At 51.7% G+C, this 22,973-nt stretch overlaps 1 protein-coding gene and 1 long non-coding RNA gene across 3 annotated transcripts in view; one reads left to right on the top strand and one right to left on the bottom strand.

Annotated features, from left to right (window-relative positions):
* LOC123332528 overlaps positions 1 to 22,973 on the top strand; it is an 87,658-nt gene that overhangs the window by 23,309 nt on the left and 41,376 nt on the right. Inside the window, exons 2-3 of one of the 2 annotated variants that reach the window (XR_006549333.2) lie at positions 15,419 to 15,552; positions 16,593 to 16,817. The exons of the other annotated variant lie outside the window; for it this stretch is intronic. This is a non-coding gene — a long non-coding RNA (uncharacterized LOC123332528). Of the gene's footprint in view, positions 1 to 15,418; positions 15,553 to 16,592; positions 16,818 to 22,973 lie in introns of those variants that run through there. 2 annotated transcript variants of the gene reach the window in all.
* On the bottom strand, positions 13,346 to 19,045 carry ENPP7 (ectonucleotide pyrophosphatase/phosphodiesterase 7). The gene is made up of 4 exons (XM_025279637.3): positions 18,793 to 19,045; positions 16,092 to 16,237; positions 14,346 to 14,972; positions 13,346 to 13,699 (listed from the first exon to the last, which is right to left on the bottom strand). The coding sequence occupies exons 1-4, from the start codon at positions 19,043 to 19,045 to the stop codon at positions 13,415 to 13,417; spliced, it is 1,311 nt and encodes a 436-aa protein (XP_025135422.2). The 3' UTR covers positions 13,346 to 13,414.

Below are 22,973 nucleotides of genomic sequence, written 5' to 3'. Positions count from 1 at the left end.
CAGGTGAGGAGAGGGAGAAGGGGAGATTGGTGGCCCAGGGGGTTTCAAGATAAATGTAAAGGATCCCAATTTTGGAACAAGAGGTGCATTGACTGCGTTTGTCTTTGTTCATGCTTGTTGCCCCCGCAGGTGAGTTCCCAGAACTGGAGGGAAGGAAGCCTGGATGGCAGTGGGGGACAGCTCTTACTTCCCTTCTCCAAAGTCTTTGCTGTCCTTGTTCTAGGCTGGGCTGGCCGGGTCTCAGGTGTCAAAGGTGGACTTTTTAAGCACCTTATGTTTCAGGCTGGAGATCTTGGGAAACAAAATGTATTTGGGCATTTTGCCTATTCCTTTTCCTGCACAGAGAAGCCTCCCCCATCTGCCTCCAGGTGGCTTTGCAATTTAAACTTGAAAATGCTGAAGCCTTTTCCCACAGCCACTTTGGGATGACTTTGTTACTTTCCACATCCTCCCAATTAGTTCTCTGGCTTTGTGTATCCCTCAGCATCCCTTCTCATTCCACTGCGAAATGAAATGTTTTTACGTAATCTGAGGGAAATGTTTTAACATCCATATTACCACAGGTAGCCTGTCTGGGCTTATTCATGGAGCTAAGTAGATGGTGTTAGGTACCTGGAACGTACCTCCTTACCAACCCACCCCTCTGTGTATGCATGCATGTGCACGCATGTGTACAGGCTCACACAATTCTCTGTACATACAATCCTTTTGTATCGTGTATACTACAGACATTGCACTGAAAAACCAAAACATCAAATGGCATATGTTAAACCTACTTGGAGATAGGTGGTAGGCTGGGTGCCAGGGAACACCTGGCAGTCAGGGTTGCTGCTGTCAAGGAACTTTGCTCAGTTTCTGGGTCGCAGTCAGTGGGCTTCATTTGGCACCACAGGATGGGTGCATGCGTGCTTAGGTGGTCAGTTGTGTCTGACTCTTTGCAACTCAGGCTCCTCTGTGCATGGCATTCTCCAGGCAAGACTACTGGAGTGGGTTGCCATTCCCTTCTCCAAGGGATCTTACAGACCCAGGGATTGAACCAGGGTCTCCTGCTTTGCAGTCTGATACTTTACCATCTGAGCCACCAGGGAAGCCCTTACTGGTAGTATGAGACCTTTAACTTTACTACTTGTCCTGTGATGTGTGGCCCATGCTTTGTGCAAGCTGGGTCTTTTCAAAAATTTTAAAAGTTTAGTAAGATGTACATAACATGAAATTTACCCGTTGAGCTGTTTCCCTCCTTTTAACCATTTCTAAGTGGACAATTCCGTGGCATTAAGCACATTCACATCATTATGTGACCATCACCATCATCCATCTCTGGAGTGTTTTCATCTTCCCAAACTGAAACTGTGCCCATTAAACACTAATTCCCCATCCTTCTCCCCCAGCCCCTGGCACCCACCATCTACTGTGATCTGACTCCCGCAGGTCCCTCAAAGGAGCAAAATCAGAATATTTGTCCTTCTGTGACGGGCTGATTTCACTGAGCATCATGTCCTCAGGGTTCATCCACGTTGTAGTAGGTGTCAGCATTTCCTTCCTTTTTAGGGATAAATAATACTCCGTTGTATGGATAGATCACATTGTGTTTGTCTGTTCATCCATCGAGGGACACTTGGGTTGCCTCCACCCCTTGACTTTAGAGATAGTGCTGCTGTGATCATGGGGGTACAAATTGCAAACAGGACTTTTTAATATGTGGACTTAATTGTCAACATTTAATAATTTGGAAATTTCACCCCCAGAATATCTGCTGTCCAGTTTCTTGTGAAAAACAAGGTGATCTGGCCATACTGGCCTGCTGTCCTGAGTGTCAGGCACTGCAGAGGAGGTGGGAACAGCTCTTGATCCTGGGATGATATCATCCAGACACTGAGACCAGAGGTTGACAGCTCTATGTTGTTGGGCTTATGCTGTTGTTTTTCTCATAGTCGAGTTACAAAGAAAGCAAAATATTTCCATTACTTGTGTCTCTATCAAAAGTGGAAAATAAAAAGCAGCTGGAGAGGTCTCCGTGTTCTGGGGAAAGAGGACTATTCTTACTTATTGAACATACAGAGGGGGTAGATCTGTGGGCAAAGAGCCCAGAGGATTCGTTTCGTGTTATGAAATAAGCTAGCCCCTTCACCCACTTCAGGTCCCTGCTGGGCATGCCAGCTGACCTCCGGCTAGGGTTTTAGGAGTGCTGGCTAAAACCAGCTGTTTTTAGCAGTGTATAGCTCTGTCCCTGTTAATGGGTTGGTAATCCCTCTGGACAACCATACCCAGTCACCTCCAAGGCAAAGTTATTAGATGTATAAAGTAAGCAGGTCGAAAGACGTGTTCTAACCCTCAGTACTGCTGAACGTGAGCTTTAATGGAAAAAGAGTGTTTGCAAATATGATTAAGGATCTGGTGAGGAGAGGAGGTCATCCTGGATGAACCGAGTGGGCCTGAAGTCCGATGACAAGTGTCCTTATAAGAGACAAAAGAGGAGAGATGCGGACAGAAGGGAAGGTCACATGATGATGGAGGCAGAGACTGGAGTGAGTGGCCACAAGCCAAAAAATGCTGGCAGCAGGAGCTGGAAGAGGCAAAGGAGCCGTCTGCCCCAGAGACTTCAGAGGCAGCCCTGCCGACACCTGGATGTCAGACGTTTGGCCTCCAGAACTGTGAGAGAATAAATGTGGGTTGTTTGAAGCCATCCAGTTTGCTATGCTTTGTTACAGCCACCAGGGAAAACCCAGGTAGCTGGATTGTCTCTGTGGATGAAAGGGAGCTTACTGGCCAGTAACTTCAAGATATAGTTGAAGGACTTCCCTGGTAGTCCAGTGGCTAAGACTCCATAGTCCAATGCAGGGGGCCCAGGTTCGATCCCTAGTCAGGGAACTAGATCTCATTGCTGCAACTAAGAGTTCAAATGCTGCAACTAAAACTAGTGGGAAGCTGCTATATAACACAGGGAATCCAGCAGGTGCTCTGTGATGACCTAGAGGAGTGGGATGGGAGCAGGGAGAGGCTAAAGAGGGAGAGGAAGTATATATATATGTATAAAATTATGACTGATTTGAGTTGTTGTAGGGCAGAAACCAACACAATATTGTAAAGCACTTAACCTCCAATTTAAAAAATTAGATTTTGCATGCCACAACGAAGATTGAAGATCCTGCATGCCACACCTAAGACCCAGAGCAGCCAAATCAATAAAGTAATTAATTAATTTAAAAAGATTCAGTTGAAGATACAAAATCCAGAAATGTTTTTGGCTTCACACTGGCCTTTGTGGTCAGAATAGCAGGAGAGCCAGGTTCTGGTTGGTCTATGTAACTTGCACTCCCTGAAGTGCCGAAACCACAGAGAACCTCATTTTAAAAAGAAGAAATTGGGCATGTAGATGTGATGATTTGCCCAGGGTCTCATACATAACTAGTGGCAAAACTCGAGGCAGAGCAGAACCAAAGAAAAAGTGAAAGGTGGGCGATGACTGATGCTTCTTATCCGGGCGAGTGGTGGCAGGACCCTCACTTTGTGTTTTATCTTAAAAAGCAATTATTAGGCCCAAATATTAAAAGCATCCCTCTGCTGTTGGAACTTGTGGCTCTTTAGAAGGGATGAACATTCTTCCCTGTGCTTGCTTACCGGTGCTTTAAATTTCTTTGCAGAATTTATTTACCCACGTTTCATAGGAGAAAAACAAACCTCTTTTGAAAATGACGTAAACAGAAAACGTCAGTTGTCTAATAAAGTCTGAAGAGTAGTCATAGTAAGAAATGAATGACCAGAGCCTTTCCCAGGCAGATCCTCCCATAGGGGAGGATGGAGGGATGAGCGTGCTGGAAAGACATGGCGTCTTTCCTGTTGCCTGGGCTGGATGTTTATAAATTATGTGCTGCTGCCCCTGACCTGTTTCTTTAGCTGAAGTTTCCATGTAAAACATTGGATTTCCAGAGGGGTTTTCTCTGTGGTGTGGTTTGTTCAAAAAGGTTGGCTCTTGTATTTGTTCTTCAGAATGACTTTCTCCCCAGGAACTGCTGGTGAAAAGAACCACTTCCCCAATTCATTCCAGATGTGGAATACATCAACCTGCATCTTTTCAAAATATTCACAAGCTTTTAAAAAACTGAATTAACTTTCTTTTTGGTTGCGCTGGATCTTCGTTGATGCACAGCAGCTTTCTCTAGTTGCAGTGAGTGGGGGCTACTCTTCACCGCGGCTTCTCATTGTGATGGCTTCTCTTGTTGTTGAGCACAGGCTCTAGGCACACAGGCTTTGGTAGTTGTAGCACATGGGCTCTAAAGCGTGGAGTTCCCTGCATTGGCAGGTGGATTCTTATCCGCTGTACCACCAGGGAAGACCAAGCTGCATTTTTTATTAAGATGGTGGGAGTATTTAAGTTGTACTCTATTTAGAAAAATAAAAGCAATCTGATGATGGCTTGAATCTGATGATTGAAAAACGTTATTTTCCACGTTGAACCACCAGGCATCAATTCACCTGGGGGGATTTGGCTGACACCCTGTAGCTGGAACCCAGAACAGCCTGCAGTAGGAATTCCCAGGGGCTCCTTGGAGCATCCTTATCCACCGTCCCTGAGCTTCTTTCACAGAGGAACCAGAGCTCCAGCCAGGTTCTGGTGGGAGTTGGGTAGACATCTTCAGAGTGGGGACATCCCAAGCTGTTCTTCCTGGCTCCCCCGTGGGTGCCTACAGCGGCACCTGCTTATTAGCCAAGCAGGACACTGGGACAGTGGGAAGCCAGCTAAGCAAACTGGATCCTCTGTTTAGACTTCATGGCCTGAAATATGAACAATGTGCAGGCTCTGTGCTTTTTTTTCTTTTTTGGTGGAGCCCCAGAATCATTTTGTTTCCCAAAATACATATAACGTAAAACATATCATTTTAATTATCTTAAGTGTATAAATCAGTGGCATTTAATGCATTCACAGTGTTGTGTAACCATCACCACTGTTTAGTCCCAAAACATTTTCATCACCCCAAGAGGGAACTTGCACTCATGAAACAGTCACCCCGCCCCATTTCTCCTTCTGCTCAGTCCCTGGCGACCACAAACTCCTTTCTGTCTGCAAGGATGTGCCTCTTCCGACATTTCCTATGAATGGAATCAGGTGGCCTGTGGCCTTTTGTGTCTGGCTTCGTTTACTCAGCACGTTTCCAAGGTTTACCTGTGTTGTCACGCGTGTCAGTGCCTCACTCCTTCGTGTGGCTCAATACTATTTCACTGTAAGGCTACATGGAATTTCATTTATGTTCTTCTGTTGATAGATATGTGAGCTGTTTCCACCTTTTGAAGACTGTCAAGAATGCTGCTCTGAACATTTGTGTACAAGTGTTTGTTCGAACATTTGTTTTCAATTCTTTGGGTGTATATACCCAGGAGTGGAATTGCTTTGGTAATTCTGTATTTAACTTCTTGAAGACCCAGTAAACTTCCACAGTGGCTGCACCATTTTGCATTCCTACCAGCAATATATGAGGGTTCCAACTTTTCCATATCCTTACTAACATTTCTTATTTTCTTTCTTTTTTTTTTTTTTTAAATTACAGTCTTCCTATGGGGAGAAGTGGTATCTCGGTGTGGTTTTGATTTGAATCCTATGATGACGGTGATGCTGAGTGTCTCTCCTTGTGCTCCTCAGTCATTTGCCGAGGCGCCCTTGCTCTTTATCAACACTCTGTGCAGCAGCAGACAAATCTGTCCAGAAGGGAGTTGAACTGGGTGAATGGCCTTTAAGCTACTTTGTCCACATAACTCCTGAAAGAACTTGGAAAAGTCGTGCCCCTGTGGTACCTTTTTATTAGGTCGATATCTGTTCTTCATCATGAGGTTTGTTAAGGTTGCAAAGGGTGTGATTTCTGGGGTATTGTCAATTTTGACTCAAAAATAAAAGGTTCCTCACTCTAGAGAAGCAGAACCTGACATGTTGTCTTGTTTCCAAGATCATTGAGCAAGTCATGTTCCTCTGCCAAAAACAAACCAGCCCAGAAAGCAACTTCACACCTTAAGACAAAAATCATAGTATCCAAATGATCACACCTTGCCTATTTCCTGTGAACCTCGACTCTATTCACTAACAACAAGATTTTTAGCCCTGACCTTTGCTCTTCCTGTCATGTGTCCTGACATTTAGAATTAGCAATATCACATGAGAAAGCAGTTGTTGGTCCACTCAGGACAGACACATGTAAATTTGGTGACCGTGGTTTTCCTGTGATTTTTCCCCCTTTTCAATACTTGATGGCTCTTTGGATTTGGTGAGTCGGTACTTCTGAAGTCTGCCTTTTCTTTACTCTTTGCAAGAAAACTTTCTTTTTCTAAATGCAGCTGCTGCTGGATTCCTTGGGCGATTATTTTAAATATATCAAACGAAATGTAATTTAGGTAGCAGTGTGGCATCATGATACCAAAGATGTGGGCAAATTCTCCTTGGTTCTTTTCTCCTCCACTTTTCACTTCTTCCACTGAATTTTATTTTAATAAAAGCATTTTTTATGTTTGACAGTAACTCAAGGATAGGTCTCTGCAACAAAAACATGTCCATAATTTAAATTTAAAATATTTTATTTCCTGTGACTCTAAGACTCTCAGTATTAAAAATTACTCTGGGTTGAGTGATGTATACAATTAATCGATTCCTCAAACCAACCAAAATATATTAAAATTGTTGTATATATTTATGATATACATATAAAAATTAGTTGCTGGACTGAATCTCTTAATGAGATGAACGGGGCTGTGTGTTTTCAAATGGTTCATGTGTTGTTCGATGAATATTACTTATTATCTCAGATGTGGTTCAGAACCAATTCCATCCCTGTTTTTCATTTTTATTGGTCTAGACCATGAGAAAACTTGTTCATATAAAATTTATACATGGTAATGTTATAGTTTTGTTTTTGAACTTCTTGGAGATTTAAGCCAAAAGTCACAGTGATTTATCATCAAAAACATAACAAAACAAAAATGACCAGATTAAATTCTCCTCCTGGTGTTAAAGACTCTGGGCCTTAGCCACTTGCTGTCTTGGCAGTGGGGTTGCACGAGTGGCCTGGGTCTCTCTCCTGCCGGGAGATTTCACCACCTTCCTTCTCCTCTTGCCTTGTGGGATGGAAGGAAGGACAACCTCCGGAGGTGTGATGGGGTGAGGAGGCGGCGTCCCGGTACTGGTGGTGGTGGGGGGCCCCCAGACTCAGCCTCTGGCAAGCTCTCCCTGGAAACGCGCCCCCGGGCGGCCAGACCCAAACAGCCTCAGACCCGCCCGCTGCGCTTTGGCCATTAGGAGATGCCGGGGCCAGGGCGCTCCGGGCGGGATAAGGAGTAGGGGGGTCCGGGGTCGCCGCGCAGACCGTCCCACCTGGGGTGCGCTCCCCAGGGTGCTGCTCTGCCCCTGGAGTGATCCTTCAAGGTCGAACTGCAGAGAGAGTCAAGGAACCCGCTGCCCACCGATCACAAAGGGGAGGGACACACCGGCTTGCTGCGCGTGCGCGGGCAAGGGTGCTACCCGGACGCGGGCTGTACATGCGGGTGGCTGGGGTAGGGGGCGCCTGTTCGGAGCGTGTATCCTCTGATGTCAGGATCCCGAGCGAGTGTGGGATGTGTGTGTGTGTGTGTGTGTGTGTGTGCGCGCGTGTGTATGTTGTACGTGTATTTATGCGTATGTGGCTGGGATGTGGAGTAAGATGGTGTTTTGTATGAGGTGCATGCAGTGTGCTCAACATGTATGGAGTGTGTCTGCGTGTGTGGCGTGTTTTGTGTGTATGTGGGGTGTGTGTAGAGGGTGGGATATGTTACATACGGTGTGCGGGTGAGGTGAGTGTGGAGCGTCGCAGTTGCTTGCAGCGCTCCGGGTTCGCGTCCCATCTGGTTTGGGCTGCGCTCCCAGCTTGGGGCTCAGCGGACCTCTGCCTGCCGCGCGCAGGACCACCAGCTTGGGCTGGACCGAGTGCGGCAGGTAACCATGGAAACAGATGCTCCCGCGGCGGAGGTGGACGGGTGGCGTGTGGGGGAGGCATCTGATGAGGCGCCCAGGCTGGTACTGGACACGCCGCTTCCTCGGTTGACTGGGGGACCCGGGGTCCTCACTCGGTCGCTCGGCAGGCCTGGGGCGGGGCCCGAAGGATTCCTGCTGTCTCACCTCCCAGCAAGGAAGCCCTTGCTGCTTCCAGGTGTGAAGGCGCAGCAAGTCTTTGGCGCCTCGGATCCTGCTCAGGGGAGACGAACCCCCGCGTTCTAAAGGTGGCCGGGAGCCTCACAAGCAGTTATCGGGTTTTAGGACCCGCAGGTGCTCCTGTTGGGTCCCAGGACAAATGAAAAACCTGGGAAGGGCTGAAGGGAGGCCTGGTGTTTGGCACAGGCTTCTCTTCAATGGAGAGGGGAGCAGCTCACAGGTTCTGGAAAGCAGACTTCACTCCCATCCAGTAGATCCTTTGTGGGAAAAGACTGGCCAGGCCTACTAGCCTTGATATACCTGTCCTCCCCTCTCACCTCTGTTCAGAGCCAGCTGGTGGGCGATGCCACCTCAGTTCTTATCCTGTGTAATGGGAGGAGGTTGGTCTAGATCACTTTTCTTTCATTCACTCGTTCATTCATAACCTTTATCTAGTGCAAATATGCTCAAGTGTAGCACCAGGGCCAGCAGCATCAGAATCACCTGGAAACTAGTGAGAAATGTACATTCTCAGGCCACCTCCAGACCTACCAATGTGAGAAGCACTGATCCGCGGTGACCCTTGTGCTAAACATGGGGCTACATGATCCCTCCCATCATGGGATTCTAAAACAAACCTAGTGGAGAAAGTTCTAGCTCTTTTTTCTGAACATCCTGTGTTTTGCTTGGGGATCCATCTAAAACTAGATGAAGCATAAATACTTCTTGGCCACATCCCCAAGGCTGGTCTGAGAAGGAGTGGGGCTATTTCAGAGAAGGAGGAGTAGAAGAAGTTGGACAGGAGGTTCGGAATTCCTCTCAACTTCAGAAGCTGCTTGAGAAAGACTTCAAGGGGTGTTGAGGAGCCCAAGAGCGCCGCCTCCTGGTGACAGCGTGCAGGACTGACTCTAAAGAATGGGGCTTCTTGACAAAGGGGGCTTTCAGTGTCCCAATCATACACCCAGCCAGGCATGAACTACCCGGTCATTACTCAGGAACGTTTCATCCATTACTGCCAGCAGCTGGACTGGCCAAATTCAACAAAGGCTCTGAGAAAACAGGAAGTTGTGTGTGGCTGATATGTAAGAGAGTCCCCAGTCATGTCCACGTGGCTTGAGAATGCAGTGCATGGCTTTGTTTCAGCTGGGGTTTTCTCCAGACCTTTTTAGTCAGGCTAATAGTAAAATGAACTTTGTACAGAGAACTGCAACATTAGTTTTCCGTGGAGTCCTGAACTCCTCTGATAGGTACTGAGAAGGGTGCAGGGCATGGTGGAAATCCAGTGTACTTTTGTGGAGGGGTTGGGGGGGCAGTCTTTGGACACTGGCCTTGGGGAGGCTGAGTGCTGCCCTCCAGAGGCGTCCTGGGCTGGCCATGCTGTGGGAAGGGAGGGGAGGCAGGAGGGGCGTGGACAACCAGCATGGTTATCCTGACTCTGGAAAACCTCCTTTATTATTTTTGTTTTGTTGTGTCTACCAGTCAACATTTTTCTTTAAATCAACTCACTCTTTTTCACTTAAGTTACTTTTAAAAGGAAAAAACTTAGAAAATAACAGACACAAATGGAAAATCCGTAGCATTCACCCAAGCTGAAGGTGATCATAAAAACAAATATAAGGCAAATAACAGGGTTGTAACACTCCGCCCTGACACGGTTGCCCACCAGAGCTCTGAGCCTGGGTCTTCTCTCTATGCTACAGGGGGAGGTGTTTAAGATTTAGTATCAGCAAGCAGAAACTTTCTGCTAGAGAAACAAGAAGGTTTGGAGATGAAAAGGGAGGCGATGTGACTTTCTCACTCTGTGATACCCTGTCTCTTTATAACTCCTGAAACGTACGTAACACCTGGGCCTTCTGTGGGCCAGGCCCTGTTTTAAAGACTTTGCAGATACTAATTTCATCATTGAGACTACCTCACTGGACAGGTGCTGCTATTGGTTCTGATTTTACAGATGAGGAAACTGAGGCCCAGAGGTGAGAACCTGTCGAGGGCTGCAGAGTGTTGAGTTAGTGAGTGTCAGAGTTCGGGAGCTGTTTGAACCCATCATCTGCTCAGGGTGGTATCCCCCACCCCCCAGCCCACCCCCAGCTGCACAGATGGGAATCAGCCCACTGCTCACAGCCTGCCTCAGCTCCCATGTTCCTGATGCAAGAAGCTTATTCCGTGTTAGTCAACCGCCGGGACTTTTTTGGGGTGCTCTGGGGATGACAGACATCTGCGGTAGCAGAATACTTAATGTGGGCCAGGCCAGATTATTTTTCTCTCTTTTCTCTCTCTTTTCCTTTTCTGTTTGAAAAAGCTGATTGAGAGTGATTCTCAGAATATCTGTTGGCTCGTCCCTAGAAAGTAGGCTAGCCTGACCATGGTCGTTGTGGGCTATTGGTGAAAGGTTGGGTGTCTCTTGGAGATGGGGGTCATGGCGGTTACGCTGGCATCTCTGATCACTCACTGCTCCATGCACATGGATGCGAAGGGATGCCCCACCCACCGGTTCCCTCCAGCCTGATTTGGGCCTGTCCAGATTTGGAAGCTGGTGTGGGCAGTCAGGAGGGCCTGGGTATCCCAGTAGGGCTGCACGTGGTGGGGGTGGGGCAGTCCTTCCAGGACAACTACGGGATGCAGGGCCAGGGAGCCGCAGGGCCTTTCCAATCAGGCAGCACTCCAGCCCCAGGCTGGTGGTTAGGCAGCTGTGGAGGGCAGGTTAGGATGGATCCTGCAGATGGAGATGGGGCTCAAACTACAGGTAGAAGCAAGAGGCCCGGGCAAGGGAGAAGAGGGATTCATAGACAAGGAATAGGCAGATCCTGACAAACATGTCCTTCAAAGAATCTGTCTCTCATTGTCACAGCTGGATTTATATGCAAGAGCTGAATTTGACAACTTTAGCATCTCCCATAGTAGGGTTTTAATTATCCCCATGCCTACTATCTAAGAACCACCTGCCTCGGTGCTTCGTCCTGGGGTAACCTCAGAGACATGGACACCTCCTTATTATCCCATTTTTCCAGATGAGGAAACTGAGGCTGGGGGAGGTAAACTACTCCCCTTAGGCCATGGGGACAAACTGGAGCAGTACTTGGTCTGACTCTAAAGTCCACGCTCTTGAGAGCTGTTGTGAGCGCACAGTCCTTGAAGTGGCTCAGCACTGACAGTGTCCAAGGCACCAGGTGGTGGACATTGGCCCCCTGCCCCTGGCCTGGCCACCCAGGTCCCCTCTGAAGCCAGTCAATGCCCACCTTTTCTTGAAACTTCTCCAAGGATATGTCTTATGTGTAGACTTACCACACACACACACACACACGCACATGCACACACACACCCCTCCCCTCCCCCACAATTGCATTCTACCATTTGCAGCATTTTCTTTTTAGCTGAGCAATGTGGCATAGTTCTGGTTTCCTTCAGTTCTCATCCCCCCTTTGCCTTTTAATGGGGAGCCCACCCTTTACCAGCTTTTGCTGGCAGTCCAACCAGGGCCCGTTCCCAACAAGAATGGGTAGGTTCCCCTGTGTTTGTCAGCCTCCTAAGAAACTAGGAGTTTATTATACCCTGGATCCAAGTGGGAAGGCTGTAAGAAACCAGCAGGCTTTAGAATAAAATGTTGCACCCACACTGGTCACTGTGTTTTGGTAACAGCCAGTGGGGTCCTTTATTCCCATCCGTGCTTTCTGCCTGGCAGTGTACTCCTGGTGGCCTGGGTGATGGAGATGGCCCCTGGGCCAGAGGTGTGTGGACTCGGGGCTGGGAGCTCCAGGGCAGAGCCTCCTCATCGCCCACTGGAGCTGGAGTTCGGGGTCTGGGTGTTTGAGGCTTCAGTCCTATTGCAACCACCAGCAGGCCTGCTGCACCCTCCCAAGTGGGCACTCAGGTACCCCCCTCCCCATCACCGTGCACTCAGTGACCCCCTTCCCCCATCCATGCCTCCCTCCCTGTCCTGCTGTTATGGGGCTGGTTCTGCTGTGAGAGGAGGGGAGGAGGCAGAAAGGGGGGTTGAAGGAGAGGGAGGGGGAGGGAAGGAACGGGGGCATCTTGGGAGTCTGGGGGCCATGGGCCAGTGAACCAGATCATGCCCCCAGAGATCTAAACCTGGGCAGGGGTCAGATTGCCAGCATCATCATGGCCAGGCCTGGGCCGGGGCTGTGGGGACACGGAGGCATGTAGGCCTGGTCCCATGTCTTCTGTGGAGACAGGCCCATCCATATCCAGTAGATCATTATAGCAGGAGTATTCTCAGACCCTGTTTGCAGCTTCTGGAGGCTTCCTGGAAGAGGTGGGCCTGGAAGGACAGGTGTGTGTTGGGTTGGGAAGAAGGGATGGGGCAGGGGAAGGTGGAGGAGATGGAGCAGGTGGAGGAGATGAAGCAGACAGGCCTGGAGGGAGGGAGTAGAGGGAATTTGGGTGGGGACAGACAGTGCATGGAGGCAACCGTGTCAAGCAGAGACTGAGGAGGGCCCCTGTGGGAATTCCTGACCCTCAGCTGGACCTGGGAGGGCACAGGGCGGGTGCAGGTAGGGGCCCGGGGGTGCAGAATGACTCCAACTTCCTCAAAACTCCACCTCTTGGGCCTCTGACCTTGAGCAGAGGGTGTTATGCGACCTCAACCAGGAGAGTTGCAGCCACCAGCAGTCCTGTCACCAAGGGAGGCCAGCCGCTTGGCAGGAGGGCAGACCCTAAGGAAAGTCAGAGGATTAGTGAACGAGAGAAATGGGAGCATGTCCCTCACCCTAACTCTTTAATGGCAGGCGAAGTGTCCCCAGGCTACCCCCACAAGCTCCCTGGTTTCATCACACACTACCCACCCCTCCCCGCCTTGTTCACCTGCCCCAGCTGCACTGGCCTCCTGGCTTGTGTTCTGTGTGACCCCTCACAGCCCCTGCCCAGCGAGGCCTGCCCATCCCCAGGCAGGTGCCCCCAAGAGCTGCCACCTTGCCAGCTCCTGGGTGACCTTTGCCCCTGAGATGGGTCAGGGTTGGGGCAAGGATGTGTGTTGGGGAGGCTGACAGAGGAAGACTCCAGGAAGGAGTCCTCATGTGGCCATGGAGCCTGGAGGTGGCCTGTCCAGTGGGCAAACTGCCAGCTCCTCTGGCCCTCAGCCTCCCCATGTTAAACAAGGCTGCTCACGCCCACTGGCTCTCCTGAATATGCAGCCAAGATGCGCAAAGTGTACTGTGCAGTGTCAGGTGCCATGGGGATGTCAGGGACTCCAGATGTTCCCAGGAACCAGGGACAGGAAGGAGCAGGTGACACCAACTGGCTGGTGGGGCACCCTGGTTATGGCTCTGCAGGCCCCCATCCCTTGCAGCTGCCTGGAGGCACACCTGAGGGGGTCGTGGTGGTCTCCTGGAGAATAGGCAGTAGGGTGCTGAGGAGCCCATCGTTGGCCTCTGGCACGATGCCCAGCAGTTTGCACATGAGCTCATACACGTGGACGCTCTCGAAAGGCTCCACCTCCAGGCCCTTCTTAAAGCTGGGGCCCACGGCCCGGAAGATGGTCTTCATGTCCATGACCTCATTGTCGAAGCCGTGCTCCCCGTTGTTGAACTGCACGTTCACTCTCTGCCAGGAGGGAGGGTCCAGAGTGAGTTTGTGCTGACCCTCCCAGCCCACCCCACTCTCTCCAGGAGCACCATCTACCGGGCCCTGGGTTGCAGAGGACCTCTGCAGGGAGTTCAAATCGGGGGGGTGGGGTGGGGTGGGAAAGATTCTGAGCCTCCCTGTCTCTGAATTCTCAGCCCCAAAGATCAGTGGCCCAAAGAAGGAGCCTCAGTGAAGACCCAGAGACATGAATGGAGACCCAAGTAAAGGGGGCGGAGCTTCAGCCAAGGACACGCTCCGGGCTCCTTTCCATGGCTGGGCACCCACACGTCAGTACTCCTTTCCTAGAATCCTGCCCCTGCTCTGCATATTGCTTCCCTCTCAGCCTCCCTGAGCTCTCTCACCTCTTGTGTGTCACTCTTACAGCTAGCCTTCCCACTTTACCCTATACATGCACGTGCACACACAAACACATGTATGCATGCACACCCATGCACACAGGTATGCAGTGCATGTACACACCCCAATTCCTGTCGCATAGTGTGGGTGTGTCCCTTTGGAGGCTGACACGCCTCAAGTTGGGGTCTGACTAGAAACAGGGGAGTGCTTTCTACAGAACCAGAGAGAGACTCAGCAGGGTGGAGACATGCCTGCACCTGGAGCTCACCCCGTGGATGACGTAACCCGGGTCGCTGTACATAAGCAGAGGGGTGATCCGGGAGTGATTGGCGTAGTGGAAGGATTTGGGGAAGAACTCCTTCTTGTAGACGTGGAGTCTGGGGTGGGCGTCCTTGAGGGCCTCGTACACCTTCTCCAGCATTCCTTCCTTGGGGAGCAGCATCCCGTTCGGTCCGTAGTCCAGGAGCTCGAACTCAATGTCCTTGAAGCTGAAGTTGGAGAACTTGTGGAACTCCACCAGGTCACTGGCCGTCTTGTTGACGGTGGTCATGCCATGGTCGGACACGATGAGCAGGTTGAGGCTGCTCTCCAGGCCACTCTTCCTGATGCTGTCCCGGAGGTAGCCCACGGTCCTGTCCACCTGCATCACTATCTCCTTCCTCTCCTGGGACTCGGGGCCGTACCTGTGGCCTGTGGAGTCCGGCTCTCCGAAGTAGAGGGTGACCAGGTCCAGGCCCTCGTCCGTGAACCACGTCATCACCGTGTCGATGTTGGCCCTCCACTCCGCCTCGTCCTTGTAGTTGTGAAAGATGCCTTCCTTCTGGCTCAGCGTCACGGCCTCGCCTTGGTAGGTGACATTCCCACCGGGGTAGAAGAAGGAACCGGTCTTCAGGCCCTGCGGGGGAAAGGTGGCATCAGGGCCGAGGGCCTCCTCCCACTTGTCCCCTGCTGAAACATCTGCCCTGACCGCCTGCCCCTGGACTGCACACTCACCCATCCCTGCTCCTGCCTGCAGCCACGGGCCTTCGTATTTTCTGAAAGACCTTTCATAGCTCTTATCTTATGTTATTAGGGCTGATACTGATTTTATGGAGGAGAAAGCAGGTGCCCAGTGGACTCAGCACTAATCAGATAGTGGATATAAAAGTGTCCCCAGATATGCTGTGCCCTCATCATCACTGTGGCCGTAGGTCACAGCGTTGCTCTTTGAGCGCTCCCTTCCGACCTGTAGCCTGGCCTCTCCTGCTATGCATCCATCGGCCCCTTCATTGCCTGCCCTTCTAGGCTTCAACCCGGCCATCCGTCTGTCTTTCCATAAACCAATTGCTGTTTTGTTTACAGATCCATCTGTCCTTGCCACCATCTGTCCACTGCCTCAGGTCATCATGTCCACCTTGAGATGTCAGTTCTCGGCTACGCTTTCTGCAAGCAAGCCTGGTGTCTGGTAGCTCCTTCTGAAGTGAGGGGACTCAGATGTGAGTTGGACGCCCTGCCCGTGAAGTTTATTCTGGGCTCACCTCAAAATCACCCATTTGAGTTTGTTGTCAGGAAGCCCAGAGCATTGCAAGAGGCTGGGGTTCTGGACTTTTTCACTGGGATGACCCACCTCTCACTCTTATCTTTCACCCTTTAGAATTCGACTGCCAGGCCCTGAGAGGGGAACCAGGATGAAGCCATTTCATTGTTCCCTGCCTGTTAGTGGAGTGACATTATTTTCCATGTGGCCCCCTTTTCACCAGTGCTGAAGCCCAGTTTTCCCTCCAGTCAGGAGGATGCAAAATCCCTCTGGGTCCCAGGGAGGACAGGGCAGCCTGTGCAGCCACTGGTGGGTCCTCATGGGCACCTGGCTCCCATCTCCCATGGGGCCCCACTCAGCACCTCTCCCAGGCTGGGAGCATTGAACTCCCGGGTCCTGCCGTGGATGTCCTGTGGTCATGCCATGGACACGGCCTGCTTGGCCAGGTCCCCCACCCGCCTCCTCTGTCTGTCCAAGTGGGCGTGGGTGCAGCATTACCTGCCTCTGGGCGGTGATCCAGATGGGTAAGCTGCCGTTGTCCCACCATTTCTGGATGCCCAGGGTGGTGTGGTAGGGCCACTTCAGCTTGCTGCTTGTGTTGTAGAACATGTTGTGAACCACCCCGTGGTTCTCGACGTATTTGCCTGTGGGATGGCAGAGGGGGGTGGTGGGAGGGAGGGCACAGCCAGGGCAGGGGGCGGGGAAGCACACGTGGCCCTGGGAGCCGGGCTGGGCCACCACAGCCACGTACCCTGGCCCAGAGATTCTGCTTTCACTCAGAGTAGCTAATCCTGCCGCTGAACTCTTACAAAGGTGTAAATACACACGTTCCGGGATATCGTTTGCAGCCTCGTTGGTTTTAGCAAAAGATTGGGAGCAACTTGGCTGGCTATCTGGAGAGAACTAATTAAATCAATATGGCCCAGCCATGAAATAGAATCTCAGGCAGAAAGATAAATGAACCAAGAGAAGGTGTCCTTTTTAACTAATTTTTTTCAGGATTTCCCTGGTGGTCCAAGAATTAAGATTCCACCTTGCAATTCAGGGGACATGGGTTTGATCCCTGGTCAGGGAACTAAGATCCCACATGCCGGCTAAGCCCATGCGCCACAGCTACTGAGCCCTCGAGCCACGGCTAGAGAGTCTGCGTTCTGTGACGAATGATCCCACATCACGCAACAAAGACCCAGTGTACGACAACTAAGACCTGACACAGCCAAATAAATAAAATTTAAATTTTAAAATAAATAAAATTTTAAAAACTAAAAAAACCCTGCAAAGCACTATGCTCTGTTGGAAACCTTGTACACTGTTCGTAGGAATGTGAAATGGTGCAGCTGCTATGAAAAGCAGTATGGTGGTTCCTCAAAAATTAAGAAAAATTTTTTTCATAGCAATGCCTCCATGTGAGTTCAGAAAGTAGAAAAAGAGGGGTGTTGAAGAGTCCACCTCCTTCCTTCATATTCCCCATTGTCATGTGGTCAGTAAGGAGTTGACATGAAAAAGGGAGCACCGGGGGCCTCTGCTTGCGTGTGGTCATGAAAATGCAGGTGTGAGAATAAGCTGTCTGTACAAGTGACATGCCTTAAAGTCATGCTTCCCTGGCAGCTCAGATGGTAAAAAAGATCTGCCCGTAACGCAGGAAACCCTGGTTCATTCCCTAGGTTGGGAAGATACCCTGGAGAAGGGAATGACAACCCACTCCAGTATTCTTGCCTAGAGAATTCCATGGACAGACCATGTGGTCGCAAAGAGTCAGACACAACTGAGCGACTAACACTTTAACTTTCAAAGTCATGTCCACCCAGAGCCTCTGAATGTGACCTTGTTTGGAAATAAAGTCTTTGCAGATGTCATTAGTTTTGTTAAGATGGCGGCATCCTGGACACTTCCCTGGTGGCACGGTGGTAAAGAATCTGCCTGCCAATGCAGGGGAAAGGGAAAGTGAAAGTCGCTCAGTCATGTCCGACTCTTTGTGATCCCATGGACTATACAGTCCATGGAATTCTCCAGGCCGTAATACCAGAATGGGTAGCCTTTCCCTTCTCTAGGGGATCTTCCCAACCCAGGGATTGAACCCAGATCTCCAGCATGGCAGGCGGATTCTTTTCCAGCTGAGCCGCAAGGGAAGCCCAAGAATACTGGAGTGGGTAGCCTATCTCTTCTCCAGGGGATCTTCCCGACCGAGGAATCGAACCAGGGTCTCCTGCATTGCAGGCGGATTCTTTACCGACTGAGCTACTAGGGAAGCCCTCCAATGCAGGGGACATGGGTTCAATCCCTGGTCTGGGAAGATCCCACCTGCTGTGGAGCAACTAAGCCTGTGTGCCCCCACCACTCCGGAGCCTGCGAGCCACAGTTACTGAGCCTGCATGCTGCAACTACTGAAGCCTGGGCGCCCGGAGCCTGTGCTCTGCAGCAAGAAAAGCCCCCACAATGAGAAGCTCATGGCACTGAGTGAGGAGTAGCCCCTGCTCACTGCAACTAGAGAAAGCCCACGTGCAGCGATGAAGACCCAGTGCAGTCAAAAATAAACAAATAAAATTAGGTATAAAAAAGATGAGGGCATTCCGCATCAGGTGGGCCCTAAATGCAGTGACCAGTGTCCATAACAAGAAGAGGAAAGATACACAGAGGGGAGATGGCCGTGTGACAGGGGGCAGGGATTGGAGAGCTGTGGTCACAAGTCCAGGATCGCCTGGGTCCCCAGAAGCTGGGACAGGTGGGAAGAATCCTCCCTTCCAGCCTCTGGAGGGAGTGTGGCTCTGTGACACCCAGATTTTAGGCTTCCGGCCTAAATAGAGCAATGGTGGGTTCGAGGGTGGCTGGGAGCGAGCAGTGGAAAGAGCAGGAGCCTCAGGCTCAACTCTCCTGCCTTTCTGAATCCTGGCCACACTCACCTCCACCAGAAGCCCTCCTGGGTTGCAATCCTGGGTGTGGTCCCCACTTACGATGAGACCTCCAGGTGTTTTTTATCTGCCTCTATCACTTGCCCCCGACAGGAAGGGTTCCTGACATCCCCTTTGGCCAGGTCATGTCTGCCTAGTGAGGGTGTCCCCTCCTTGGCCTCACCTTTGCCCTTGCACAGTGTGCCCACCGGGTCGAGGCTCCATGCCCACACTGTGGTTCAGTTTGTGGGTTCCCTGGTTTCTCAGCTGCCCCCCCAGGACCCCAAGCCCCATCTGAGGCCAACACTCACCAGTGACCAGAGTGAAGTGGCAGGGGCTGGTCAAGGTGATGAAGGCAGGGGTCATGTAGCGAGCTTTCACCCCGTCCAGTGCCATGGCATCCAGGTTGGGGGTGTCCACGTCCTGGTCATAGTTCCAGCGGAAACCGTCGAAGGATACCAGGAGCAGCTTGTTCCGGGAGGCCTGCTGGCGGACAGGAGCCCCTGATGCTGGAGCCAGGAGGGTGGCCAGGGCCATGGCGAGGAAGACAGCTGGGGCTCCCATGATGGGTTCGTCAGAGATGCAAGTGCCGAGGGAAGTTTTCTGCTGATGAACAGAGCAAAGTCCTAGGGTCACTGAACAGCTCTTATCCTGTGCGTCTTTGAACTGAGACCGTGCAGGAGCCTCAGAGAGTGGCCCCTGGCTGCTGTGTCCACACCACCCTGGGCCTGGCCCTCAGGCACATCTGCCTTTATTGACAGTGGATCTCGATGCCCCTCCCGCTTCGTGCACAAGTGTCTTTCCAGGGAGGATGGGGACCATTCTGGAAGGCGTGGTGAGCAGAATCGACTCACTCCATCGGGAAAGCCTGTGTCCCCAACCCCAGCTCTCATAGCGACTCTGGGTCCCTGTGCCTGGCTCACTCTGTCCCAGCGCACCCGGATGGGGCCCCTTCCTCCAGACTATAATTTGGGGAGGCCTTTGGACCAGGGCTGTGGGTTCAGGGTTCAGGAGACTGGCCTTGTCTATGGGGACTCCCCAGCCTGGGGGAGCACCTCTTCCCCTTCCTGCCCATGCTAAGGGGGCTCCTGCGGTGGGGCAGGCAGAGCTCCAACCTGGATTAGTGCCTGCTGTGCCCTCCTTCTCAGGCCTCAAGGAGCCCCAGAGGGTACAGGCATGGGCAGCCTCACTGTTGGATTTCATCAGCAAGATGGTGAGAAGTGTGGCCTCCCTTGTTACACTGTGCTCATGGAGAGGGCAGTGTCGGGAGGGACCTCTGGTTTCATCGTGCAGTTTTCTGTCTCACTCACTTTCTCTCCATCTGTCTCTTTGTCTCTGTCTCTCTTTCTCACTCCCTATGAAACATGTTCCACCAGCTAGGTCCCAGTCTAAGTCCTGGGGACACGACAGTGAAGGAGACAGACGGTGTTCCTGGCTTCTTTCAGTTTGGTTGGGGACACACAAAATGAATCAACAAGTAAAGCAGTAGAATAGTGGGAGTCAGCAGAAAGCAAGCAAGCAGGGAAATAAGATAGAGCATCTGTCTGGCAGGTGGTCAGCCAGGGCCTGGTGAGAGGATGACTGTGAGGGAGTGATCCTGGGGGTCGTCAGTCAGGGGAGTGGATCGGGGGCAGGCGGGAGGGCGGCAGGGTGGGTCCTGGGGCCTGTGGCTGCGGTATGGAGTCTGGCATTCTTGTGCAGTGCACGGGGGAAACGCCATGGGGTGGTTTTAAGCTTGTGAGTGACATAAACTGATCTAGCATTAAAAACAAGAAACTTCACTCAAGCTGCTCCATTTGCAGGACTGTCAGCTTGACAAAGGAAGCGGGTGGGGTGCTCCACAGGGAGGGGACTGCTGGTGTCCAAACCAGGATGGGGGCTGTGGGAGTGACAGGTGTGGGTAGTTTGGAGGTTCTCCTGGAAGGATTTGCATGTTGGGGAGAAGGAAAGGGAGCAATCAAGGGAGATGTCCAGGTTTCCTGCCTGGCAAGCTGGGGTGATGGTGTCTTACAGCTATCCCTTAGGGTGGTCAGAGGTCAAAGGGCAGGTCGAGGGCAGAGCATTCTACCTTGGCCACGTCTACCTGAGGGGAGGTGTTAAGTAGTTGGTATGTCCCGAGTTAAATTGTCTTCAGCTGCTGAACTGCTGAGGGCGGTTCCACTTAGGACTCCGCTTGGCTGGTGAGAGGGACTATTGTCAGGCAATCCCCAGGGTCTCAGAGCCACCCGCAGCCTCCTCTGCGGTGAGGCAGTGGGGCCCCAGGGTACAGATTCTTGGGCCCTTTCCCCCATCTGAGGGGCCACACCCTGGAGGGATCCACACACAATGCCGCCCCTCATGAGCCTCTCAGAGGCTGGAGTCCGAGAGATGGAGATGGTCCCCTGCATGGACTTCTACAACCAGGATATGTAGGGACTGCCCTGTGCCAGCTTGGTGCAGGGCTGGGGCACAGAGGGCAGGCTTTCCTTCACTGAGCTTATGGCCTGGAGTTCCACCTGTGGACCTGTGTGAGGAGCTGCCAAACGTACCACAGAAGAAGTGTGGGTGTCTTAGGAGAGGGCAGTGGGGACCACATTCATTCTAGTGCTGGAGTGGGGACCTGAAAGACCCTCTGAGGATTCAACATTTCACGCTGTGCTGTGCTGAGTTGCTCAGTCATGTCCCACTCTTTGGGACCCCATGGACTATAGCCCACCAGGCTTCTCTGTACATGGGGATTCTCCAGGCAAGAATACTGGAGTGGGTTGCCATGCCCTCCTCCAGGGGAATCTTCCTGACCCAGGGCTCAAACCCAGGTCTCCCACATTGGAGGAGGATTCCTTACGGTCTGAGCCACCAGGGAAGCCCATGACTACTAGAGTGGGTAGCCTATCCCTTCTTCAGGGGGTCTTTCCAACCCAGGAATCGAACCAGGGTCTCCTGCATTGCAGGTGGATTCTTTACCAGTTGAGCTACCAGGGAAGCCTGCACAGATCTATAGGATGGGTTTAGCTGGGAGATTGGAGAAGGAAATGGCAACCCACTCCAGTATTCTTGCCTAGAGAATTCCATGGACAGAGGAGCCTGGTGAGCTGCTGTCCATGGCCTCCCACAGAGTCAGACACGACTGAAGTGACTTAGCAGCAGCAGCAGTTGGGAGAGATGTGGGCAGGAAAACCTTCCAGGCAATGGCGGTGATGAGATGGAAGAGGGCACCGACCAGGCTTGAGGCTGGAAGACAGGCCTGGGGGACTCTGGATTTTATGTTAGTTATTCTAATGTTTGTTCTCCTAATATCTTCCAATGTGTATTCTTCTTCTTTTCATCTATAATAAAATGTCTGCCAAGAATAAAGACTACATTTCCCAGCAGGCCCTGCAGTGCAGTTTGGCCACATGAGCATGTCCTGGCCAATGGGTTGAAAGAAAAAATGTCATGCAACAGCCCTCAGTCTCCTCCCAGTGCCAGCTTTGCCCCTCTGGATTCTTCCTCTCTCTGGTGCTTCAAGCTCAGAGGCTGCCCGGAGAACTGATGATAAGGGGCACTCTGAGAGAGGTTACACAGAAGGAGCCTGGTCCCCCAAGGCATCCTGGGCAGCGTGGCCGGCCCGCCTTGAATGGCTCAGCCCTGGGGAACCCTCGCCAGGGAGAGTTACACACACTCTCTGCTTCCATTTCGGTTATTTGGGTTTTCTGTCACTCTCAGCAGGACCTAATCCGAGGCGATAATAGGATAATGGGCCTGGGAGGCACTGCTGGGCTTTAAGCAGGTGGAGTGACATGATATGCTGGCTGCTGCGTGAGGAGTGGGAGGTGGGAGGTGGGAGGTGAGTAAGGGGCTGATGCAGTGGTCCAGGGGTGAGGCCGGGGCCAGGGGCAGAGGGGCACAGACCTGGGGTACGAAGGTGGTGGGTGGGTGTGGGGTGTGGGGAGGGAGGGGTCGCTGTTCTCTTCTCACTCTGCGCTTCCTCCTGCTGGTCCCCTTCAGGGATGTGGAAATTCCCTGTCTTGTTCACCCTCTCCTGCCCACCCTCTCCTGCCGGTGTGGCTTTCTGGCCTGAAGGTGGCATGAAAGATCTGCTTCCTGCTCTCAGCCAGGCTTGGGGTAGTTCCTCTCCTTTTTTTGACTCTTTACCTCACTCATGTTTTGTCCCAGGGAGCTCCTTAGCTCACCCCCTGTTAGTTTCCTTTTTATTCCCTGGTCTCCTAGAGCCTGTCAGCAGAAAGAGAGTATGTTGACTGTAGCTAACAGTTATACGGTGTCTCTGCAGACCAAGCCCTGGGCTTCATCCATGATCTTGTTCAAGCTTTGCAGCAGTTCTTGGAGGCAGGAGTTAGTAATAGACTCACTTTATGCGTGAGGATACTGAAACAGAGAGGTTTAAGGTCACTGAGCAAGTGGAGAAGCGGAGACTTGAGCCCAGGTGGTGTTTTGCCCGCAGAATCCCCCTTGGAAAACCACTAGATCCCAGTGACTTACTAGCCGCTTGGGGTCTTCTCGTCAGGCTTTGGGG

Source organism: Bubalus bubalis, chromosome 3 (genome assembly GCF_019923935.1).
Source record: "Bubalus bubalis isolate 160015118507 breed Murrah chromosome 3, NDDB_SH_1, whole genome shotgun sequence".
NCBI classification, from domain to species: Eukaryota; Metazoa; Chordata; class Mammalia; order Artiodactyla; family Bovidae; genus Bubalus; species Bubalus bubalis.
The sequence above is the reverse complement of the archived record's forward strand: the minus strand, read 5'-3'. Positions and strand labels throughout refer to the sequence as shown.